At 36.9% G+C, this 10,702-nt stretch overlaps 1 protein-coding gene across 1 annotated transcript in view; it reads right to left on the reverse strand.

Moving 5' to 3' along the window:
* The window catches only part of LOC110289406, a 50,774-nt gene that overhangs the window by 5,688 nt on the left and 34,384 nt on the right, over nt 1–10,702 (reverse strand). Inside the window, exons 11-15 of the mRNA XM_029475739.1 lie at nt 9,509–9,663; nt 8,848–9,006; nt 4,746–5,168; nt 1,413–1,601; nt 297–713 (exon numbers count right to left, since the gene is read on the reverse strand). Of these exons, the coding sequence (XP_029331599.1) occupies nt 297–713; nt 1,413–1,601; nt 4,746–5,168; nt 8,848–9,006; nt 9,509–9,663 (1,343 nt within the window). The remainder of the gene's footprint in view (nt 1–296; nt 714–1,412; nt 1,602–4,745; nt 5,169–8,847; nt 9,007–9,508; nt 9,664–10,702) is intronic.

The raw sequence follows: 10,702 nt of genomic DNA on the forward strand, positions 1-10,702 counted from the left end.
GAAGGAGAAGGAGAAGGAGAAGGAGAAGGAGAAGGAGAAGGAGAAGGAGAAGGAGAAGGAGAAGGAGAAGGAGAAGGAGAAGGAGAAGGAGAAGGAGAAAGGAGAAGAACTTTCCTGGTGGAGCCTGTAGAAGAGTAGTAAGAGACCATAGAAATCCTAAAAGTGAGGAAGCCTGGTCTTGCCTGGTCTCTTTCTGCTATGGAAGGCAATAATTTCCTGTGTTAAGTAAGTTGAGCAAATTTAAACCTAAAATCTCAAATTGCAGAGGATATTTTACAAGTATTGCAACAGCTTACCTTAATTACTAAGTACTCTCCACTCACAAATGTCCCCCTTGCTTGTGAGAAAAGAAAAGAAATTTTAGGAGTTGCATTAGCTCTTTGTCTCAGTGTATTTGAGATAACCATTGTTGGGTTAACGTTCACATCAGAGACACAGGAAGCTCTGTATATCTCCAGAAACCCATTGCACCCAAAATAATCTGATATGGCAATGATACTTCTTGGGATGAACTTGCTCTTTAGAGCCGTGTCAAAAACCTTCACTCTGAAGAACTCAGTTTCAGTCGCCACCGTAGCATGAAACATCCTTTTATCCTCTTTCAGGTCATATGTAAATGGTTCTGTTACTTTCAGCACCATCACTTGTTTGGGACCTTGATGGTGATCTTCTTCCTTAGCAGGTTCCTTTGGTACAGTTCCTCTCTTTGATGTCTACATAAAACACAAATATGATAAAATCTCATAAGTTCAGACAGATCATAAAGAACAATCCCACTGAATAGATTGGAGAACATAAAAACAGTGGTTGTAATATTACAAAGTAGCAAAAGGAAGAAATGTATATTTACCTAAATATTTACTTACAATTTACCTAAAATAACAACCTAGTGATTTATTGTACTCTCTCTCTCTCTCTCTCTCTCTCTCTCTCTCTCTCTCTCTCTCTCTCTCTCTCTCTCTCTGTGTGTGTGTGTGTGTGTCTGACTGTCTGTCTGTCTGTCCCACCTTCAAAGAGTTAAGGAAATAGAGACTACTCATTTCTCATGATATGATAGACACCATGAGAACATATTTCTTCTCATAAATTCAAGATAGAAATATAAACTGTTCAAGGACAAGCCAATTATTAAAGCTGGCAATTGAAAGCACATTTGACTTATTCAACATTCTTGCCCTTAATCACATGGAAATCTATTTCCATGGCATTTGAAATTCTTCAAATATCTTGTTATTTAGTGTATATGGAATGTTTTCGGATTATTTCTTCAATGGAAGTGAGTATAAGGGCATTATCTGAATTCATTCCTCCAGATACAGAATTGTCTGTGTAACTTATTTGAAAACTTCACGTTCAGACTGTTAAAAGTCAAGTTCTTTTTTTGGCGAATCCATTTGCTGTATACATCCTACCTTGATGAAACTGTGGTTTCCACTCACTAACTTTGGTTGGTTGTTTTCTCTTTTCAGGTGAAAGCAGAAGAGGTGGAGTTTATCTCCTTCCTTACAGTTGATGTTGTGCCATTTTCCATTCCCTACCACTTCTATACTTCCTGAACCATCTTTTATTTCGTAGATTGTGTTCTTTCGGTTCACTGTTTTCTGCAAAAGTAAGATTAACATTCATTTTCTGAAGGTTATCTCATCCACAGTCATTATTATACATTCAACTGGATTATTTACTTGAAAAAATCATAGGAAAATATGAAACCTGTTAACATAGGCAAACAGGTATCTTCAGTGATGCATTCCTAAGGAATTTTTATTACTTTTGTCAACATCTTATATGTTCTGGTCCCATGGGTAAAGCATTATTAATGAGAACATAGCTGGTCCACAGTCAAGTCAGCCAACACACAGTTTATTCAAAGTTTCAATTTCTTTTAAAGGTAAAGCAGGAGAAAGATTTCCTCACACTTTCCAGTTTCCCACGGGATGCTGTTTTCCTAGCAATACCTTATCTTGGTTCAAAGTGACCCAAATGTCCTTTCAGCCTGAGACATCTGCCTGCAGTCCACCTCTGAGATGTGATGTCTAATTAAACTATAAACAAAGTTACTTTCTCATGAGAGAAGGAAAAACAAGGCCATTTCCTCAGGATTGCAGTTACTTGGCAGAACAGCAGGATTCCCTCCTTGAGAAAGTATGCCTCCTCACTCAGTCTGCTGAGGGTGACAAAGATCCCAGGTTTCCTCACATCTAACAAGCTGGGAGTGGTCTCCTCATGCCATTTCTCTACAACTATAATAATTTGTTTTCTTGATTTGCAGATTTCTTCCTGGAAGTGCTATGACAATAAATGTTCTTCCTGTTTTCCACTGCTCTCTATTTATCAACAGCCTGGATTCCCAGTAAATTACCTGAGATGACTGGAATCAGAACTTTGGACAGGCCTCTTCCTGTCTTCCACTTGCAAAGGGATAAATGGGCATGTGTTCCTTATGTTCATTCATTCAATAGTTTGCAGGGAATCTTCAGAACAGGTTAAGATTCCAGTAACTCACTCACTTAGAACCTCTTCCTCTCTTTCTACAGTATCATGTAGAACAGGTAGAAAGTAAGCCAATGTTCCGAATTTCAACTGTATTGGATATTACTCGAGCTATTGCTAATAAACTTTTCAGCTCAGCTTATGTGCATAGTCTGTAAAGGATATGCTGTAAAGCATGGATGTTTAAAAGTAGCTTTTAGAAAAGACAGAATAGAATGCCATACATTTGACAAGTTTATAAGGCATTTGTTGAATTCACAAAAGTTATCATTTTTTTTCTAAATTCTAATATCCTGAATTTTGACATTGATGCATCAAAAAGATATCTGTATATATCTAGTAAGTCTAGAAATCTAGTGAATCTAGAAAAGTAGGTTGATTTGCCTCCAAAATGTCATTTCATATGGTAGTTCTCAGTTCTATGCTAATCAGAAATAACTTGTTAATAGAACAAAACACAAGAATCTACACTAAATGCTTAAACCTACTATACGTAGAGATAGTCAATTCATTTTATTGAATGGTTTTGACTTGAAGAGTTTGCCATCTAATCTATATATAACTCCAAAATTGTCACTGTCAATATTTGCATCTGTTTAGGTAATTTTTTGAAATAGTCTCCAATTTATACTGTATTGAACATTACTCAAGCTATTACCCATAAATTTCTTTTTTTTTGATAATTAATTTATTTTTTATTAAATGTTTGGTTTTGTTGTTGTTGTTGTTTGGAAACAAGGTTTCAAGTGACATTATTAAAAAAAAAAAATCCTTGGTTTTATCCTTCTGATGCTGACACAGAATCTCCTCAGGTTGGCCTTAGCCTCCCATTGCTGATCCAGTGTCTCCTCAGGTCTTCTTCTTCTTTTTTTTTTTAATTTTATTTTATTATTTTTTTAAATTAGGTACTTTCTTCATTCACATCTCCAGTGCTATCCCAAAAGTCCACCACACACCCCCCCCCACTCCCCCACCAACCCAATCACACTTCCTGGCCCTGGCGTTCCCCTACACTGAGGCAGATAAAGTCTGCACAACCAATGGGCCTCTCTTTCCACTGATGGCCGACCAGGCCATTCTCTGATACATATCAGAGACACAAGCTCCAGGGGCCATTGGTTAGTTCATATTGTTGTTCCACCCATAGGGTTGCAGATCCCCTCAGCTCCTAAGGTACTTTCTCTAGCTTCTCCATTGGGAGCCCTGTGATCCATCCAATAGCTGACTGTGAGCATCCACTTCTGGGTTTGCCAGGCCACAGCATAGTCTCACAAGAGACAGCTATATCAGGGTCCTTTCAGCAAAATCTTGCTAGTGTATGCAATGGTGTCAGCGTTTGGAGGCTGATTACGGGATGGATCCCTGGATATGGCAGTCTCTAGACGGTCCACCCCTTTGTCTCAGCTCCAAACTTCATCTCTGCGACTCCCTCCATGGGTGTTCCGCTCCCAATTCTAAGAAGGGGCAAAGCTTCCACACCCTGGTCTTCGTTCCTCCTGAGTCTCATGTGCTTTGCAAATTGTATCCTATATCTTGGGTATTCTAAGTTTCTGGGCTAATATCCACTTATCAGTGAGTACATATCATGTGAGTTCTTTTGTGATTGGGTTACCTCAATCACGATGATACCCTCTAGGTCCATTCATTTGCCTAGGAATTTCATAAATTCATTCTTTTTAATAGCTGAGTAGTACTCCATTGATGTTCATATGCTTAGTGTGAAAAGAGTATGCCATAAAACAATAGATTTTTTTTCTTTTTTAAATCTATCTATTTTTTTTTATTTTTACACTCCAGATTTTTATCTCACCTACCCCATCCACCCTCTGATTTTTTAAAAGAGCTTTTGTTAAAAGACTACTAAAGAGCCATAAAGCTTCCAAGAGAGAGAAATGAATAAGTGTTGTATAGTTGCATAGAGCTTCAAATAGAAACTGTTAGCATGACACCAACCTGTGCCCTGTCACTGTCCTGCTCACTATGGCTGAGGGTAGGTATTTGTAAGTAGTAAAAGGAAGTACCATGTACATCATTTCCAGAGAGTTCTCTCAGATCTATCTTAGGAAATTGAGTGTTAAAAGATCACCCAATCGTATTCCCTAATCTATTTGATGAGTTTTCTCTTTTTATCCCTAGAAAAGGTAGAGTCTTGTATTGCAATACTGTCATTAAACACTAAATGGAAAATTATTATGGAAATTATTTGTTTCCAGGTGTTGGTGGAGAAGGTTAAAAGACAAGTTTTCACACCTTACCTTGTGTAATGTAAACACTCCATAGAACACTGCTCCAGAAGTACCCTTTTGAATATCACAGATCTTAGGACTGGCATTTGCATTTCTGATAATACTGTTGGGCACTTTAATCATTTGGTCAGGAGCAGCCTCTAACACAGAGGAAGCCTCATTGATCTCCAGGATGCCTTTGCTCTCGAAGTAATTGGATATGGTGATAAAATTCTTTTTTGTGAACTTCTCTTTCAAGTCGATGTTGAAAACTTTCACATGGAAATACTGGCTCACTGTAGCCACTGTAGCATGAAACATGTTCTTTACTTCAGGTTCTGGTGATTCATATTCAAATGGGTCTGTTGCAGTGAGCATCATCACTGTCAGGGGTTCTGAATGGAGAACAGCACCTCTGGGAATGTTCTGGTTCTGGGGTTGTGAATTTTGGTTCTGTGTTGAACAAATACAGGGATATAAACATATGAGTTTAACAGCAAATACAAATTAACCTTTACATGAGACAAATCTCAATCTCAACATTGTTCTTAACAATTTTTATGAATTTGTAAAACTGAAGATAAGCTAAACAGGAATTCTTTAGTTGACCAAAAGGCCAATGAATTAAAGCAAGGGGCTCCATCCACTGACATTTAAACACTTTCACTGAAAAAAGGAGTTACTTTCTAACATGAAAAAAGTGTTGAATATAGATACAGCACATCCTTTGAGAGTAATTTTATGGAGTACTTAAGTAGAAATATAATTAATTCAAATAAAGTCTTTTACACTATGTCCAAAGCAGATAAAAATGGAAAATTAAATATTCACACTGAAGGACCCAGAATATGGCAAGAAAACCTGAAAAACGAGGAAAATTAAAAACACAAACTGAAGGACCCGGAATATGGCGAGAAAACATGAAAAAAATGGAAAATTAAATATTCACACTGAAGGACCCAGAATATGGCAAGAAAACCTGAAAAACGAGGAAAATTAAAAACACAAACTGAAGGACCCGGAATATGGCGAGAAAACATGAAAAAAATGGAAAATTAAATATTTTTGAAAATAGACAATAATTATAAAATATCATAAAGGTATCAAAGGTCTTTAGCTACCATCGGACTCACTGTGGGTTATTTTGAGGATAGAAATCACAGTGTATCCCCACAAGGTATAATAGTCTATCATTAAATGATCAAAAATACTAGCTGGCTCAATGCTCCTTCATTTAAATAGGCTCAAGTAGATTTATTTTGTTAGAGACATGTCCTTAAACATGGATAGAGAGTTTTCCTGATCAGCAATTATTTGTGGAACCTGAGAGATATTGGTAGGATCTGATCTCTTTTCTGTATAGTGGTCTGAGCTCCCTGGATTTCAATGGAATATTTGAATGGAGAAAAGATTGTCTAACTATGAGACAATCTGCAAAGTATCAAAAAGCTATGAACTTCATAGATTTTGAGTATATGGAGATAGTGTTTCTGTCTCCACAGACCCAATTGGATCTAATTTTTTGATCAGTGCAACCAATTAGTATAACATAAAAAAGAAAAAAGTAATCCATTTAGTGGTGGTGATTATATATATATATGTAAATGAATTGCAATGACTAGATTTAAATTAAAATAAATTTATGGGATATGTATAAAATAAATTAGTGGGCTGTCATGAAAACTACAAAATGAGCCTTAAATGCACACATTTAAAGGATATTCACTGAAGAAGAAAAAGAGTTTGTGGTAATAGAAAATCAGTCTATAATGAATTATTTAATAAAGAAACACACATACTGATGTCATCCTTGAATATAGTATTCTTTGTATTTTAGGGACTTGGAAAGACAGTCCTGATATGTAAAACTGGAAAAGCAAGCAAAAGACTAATAAATATTGTAACAAGTTACACTAGAAGCTTTTCCTAAACAATTATAAAAAAATCTAAAAAATAAATAAATAAATAAATAAATAAATAAAACCAATGCAGAGAAAAACAGTTATAAAATCAGAACGGTAAGTTCTGGGGTGAGTATAAATTGCTTCTGGTTTTGCTTGACTGCTTGATTATATTTCCTCAAGTTAGTTACTAAACAAAGAGGGAGGGAAGGTGGAGGGACAGAGAGAGGAAAGTGAACTTAGAATAGATGGTGACACTGTTGTGGTTTTCCTTCTGTGACAAATAATATACTTCCTCCTATGCATACTCAGAAAAAATAAGTGGCACCAATCCTCCTCTTTCCCATATGTTATTAAGCTAATATTGAATCTGTTGAAATATTTGACAAGTCTAAAGTGAAGGTAGCTTGACCTGGAAGAATAACCAGGAGGTGGTAAATTGTAGCTCACTCCTTTCACTCACAGTTTCTGGTGAATGGCCTCTTGTCCTGGACTTCCACACATTCTTTAACTTCCCTCGCTATGCTCATTTTCCTCTCCAAGAACTGGCCTTTTCCCTGTTAATTTTATTTAATCCCTTTTTTTAAATACAACATGTACTTATCATGATTCCCTTCCCCCAACTTCCCCAGATTTCCCCCCACTCCCATTCCACTTCATGTTCTTTTTCTCATCCTCAAAACATAAAATAAAAACTGAAAAACAAAGACAAAGCAAAAGAAAACAGAAAAGAAAAATCCCAAGCAAAACAAAATAAATAGCCCTAAAAATAACACATGCATGCTCTAGACTGTGGTTGATATCATCTGTTGGAGAAAACACGTTTTTCTATTTCCTAGTATATATCAACTGAAAATATCTTTGTTGTTAGGCATAGGATTCTGCTTCCTCCTCTGCTTTTCCTCTACTTCTTCTCAGTTGTGGGACTCCATCTGGCTTGAATATTTGCTGTTTTAATGTGTGCCACTACAATCTCTGAATTCATATTTGGATTAGTCCTGTTTATGTGGAAGAAAATATTTCCTTGGTGTCATCTTTCCCTTTCAGGTAGATTCCTGAGTCTTGAGGAGACAGATTTAATAAAGATATCCCATTGAAGAATGACTACTTTAAAATCTCTCACTGTGTGTAAATTTGGCTGGTCATGGGTCTCTGTGTCAATTCCCACCTATGGCAAGAAGCATCTTTGATGCAAGCTGAATGAGGCACAGCTCTATAGGTATGGTAACATATCATTAGGATTCATTTTATTTCCATGCTCCTTTAGTAGAATAATAGTGGTAAGGTTTTCTCCTAGGCACATGACCTATTTAGTCTTAGATTTCTGACTCCTTTAGCAGTGTCCGGTATGGGTTCCATCTCTTGGAGTGGGCCTTAATTCCAATCAAAAAGTGGTTAGATACTCCCATTTCAGCTGTATTATTTCTTAGTTTTGTGACCTCTAAGCCTCATAAGATATCTATCAGAGCCTTAACTGGACAAGTCAGCCCTCATCTATTCTTCTTAGCTACGCTAATCCTCTTGTTTTTCTTGCACTCAAAATCTCAGGTTTGTAAGTATCTATAGGAAAAATAGGGAAAGCATAATCTTAAAAGTAAACAGCAAATTTGAAAAACAAATATTAGTTCTGTATCATAACTGGTAATAATACAAGAGTATATTATCCAGTTAAGCACAATCCATTTCCAACCCACCATGGATAGGACTTCCGCAGGGACATATTAAAGCTAGAGCAAGATACCAACACCCGAATTCAGTGGATAGATAGGTTTAGACACTTACAGTCCTTTAAGATGGAATGGCTACAGAATGTGTCAACTGTTCTGAAGAAGTGAGTACCCTAATATGTATTTTAAAAAGTTAACAGGTTAGTTGTATAAATGAAAGATATGTGAGAGTATAGAGAGGAGAATGGAGTCCATTGCTTCTGACTCTTTGCTTTCCTCTTCTTACCTGGGATCAAAACAAGCAAACTCCTCATTGACAGAGGTAACAAGTTCATTAAGCATTCCATCTAAATGGAAGGTTGTATATGAGTCAGCAAATTCTATATTTGTATTACATATTTTTGCATCTGTTTCTGTCCTTGTATGATGATCTATAGCATATTCAGTATCTGTGTATGTTTGATTAATTAAATCTCGGGGAGAAGTAGGGGTCATGTTCAAAATTTCAAGACCTCTTCCTGGTATTTGGATTGAAGAAATGAAAGGGGAACAGAAAGCTTGTACCTTAGCCAAAGGAATGTTAGAAGAAGCCGAAGATGAGCAGTGGAGTATTGGTGACTGGCACCTGGCTGTGGGTTCTTCACAACAGGGAGGCTGATCTGGTTCCTTAGCCGCCTTGCTCTTTTTCACTCCAGTCTCTTCTTCTCCCATACTTTTTCTTTTCTGAAAGTATATCCACTGCCCTGTTAATGGATCTAATCAATTGAACAGAGTGTGTCTTCATTATTAGGTAGTAGATTTATTATGAATGAATATGTTGGGAACTTGAAGGAGTAGAACCCACCCTCTGGCCAGGTCTAAAATATGATCATTAATAGTGATAAAAAGTTGTGTATAAGTGGTTTTGTAAAAAAAAAATGGAGAAGAAAAGTTATATGAATAATTTTTTCTATTTTTACTTCTATGGTAGGACAAAATTTAATTTGAATTAGAAAACTAGGTGTGTGTAAATATGCAACAACCATGTCTTAACCTGATTTTCAAATTCGTGAGATCCTAGTAGGAATGAACACATATTAATGCCACATGATCAGTTATCCTGTGCTTCAATAAAAGCTTGAAGAGAAACTGATAAAGCAGTGAGTACATTATAGACTGAGCAGGGGGAGGAGGAATCACCTCTGCCTGTCTGAACTGCCAGCCCACCACTGTTCCTCAGGCTTACCTTGGCTGTAGAAGTCCGTGCCTGAGCTATGGAAGTCCCCGCCTGAGCTGTGGAAGTCTCGCCTCCTTCAGATGCTAACATGTGGCTTGTAGTTGATGTAGGTGTTGCAGGACCTGCTTCTTGCTTATTTATTTCCAGTGATGTTTCTCCTATTACTAGAATGGGGAGATTTTTCTTATCACAACAAATGCTTGAACAAGAAAGCCACAAAAAGCAAATTAGATGGTCTTTCTTCCATTTCCTCTCTGCTGCATTTATATCAATGCTTAGTCTATAGCTTGCTGTAGAGACACAGCACCAAAGGCACAAGCTTTGATACCATCTCCCATTAGTCAGTTTTCCTTACCTGTCCCATAGAAAATGAGAAAACCCTTTGTGCTTGTGATTCCCATGAACCTCATCCAAGCTATCCTCATTCCCATTCTCCTACATTCTCTTAAAATACAAATTTCTATCACATTGATTTGTTGGTCATGTTCTGTGTATAATACATTCAAATAATAGATACAAGTAAAAGGAAATCTGACATAAACTTGTGAAATAAGATTTTAACTTTCTAAAATCTTTTTACCCAACTCAATAATTTTATGAAAGGCAATGCTGCCTCACACTTCTTTTTTTTTTTTTTTTTTTTTTTTTTTTTTTTTTTTTTTTTTTTTGGTTTTTTGAGACAGGGTTTCTCTGTATAGCCCCTGGCTGTCATGGAACTCACTTTGTAGACCAGGCTGGCCTCAGAATTCAGAAATCTGCCTGCCTCTGCCTCCTGAGTGATAGGATTAAAGGTATGTGCCACCACGCCCTGCGCCTCACACCTTCTTAAGGATATATTTAATCAAAGTATATCCTTATGTTTGTTAATACAGAGGATAGATTGGTATTCTTAAAATAGGTGACACAATTTGTTAATGTATATACTTAAATATAAATCTTAACTTTGTTCTTTAGATTTATTACTTTTCAACTTCTAAGTTACATCTGGAACCCCAATCTTTGATCACCTTCTATTTTTGTCTGCAATATACACACCAAATATACTCCTTAAATTGCAAGTATCCTAGCCGGGCCGTGGTGGTGCACACCTTTAATTCCAGTACTTAGGCAGAGGCAGAGGCAGAGGCAGAGGCAGAGGCAGAGGCAGAGGCAGAGGCAGAGGCAGAGGCAGAGGCAGAGGCAGAGGCAGAGGCAGAGGCAGAG

The sequence above is a fragment of the Mus caroli genome, chromosome 1 (genome assembly GCF_900094665.2).
Source record: "Mus caroli chromosome 1, CAROLI_EIJ_v1.1, whole genome shotgun sequence".
NCBI lineage: Eukaryota > Metazoa > Chordata > Mammalia > Rodentia > Muridae > Mus > Mus caroli.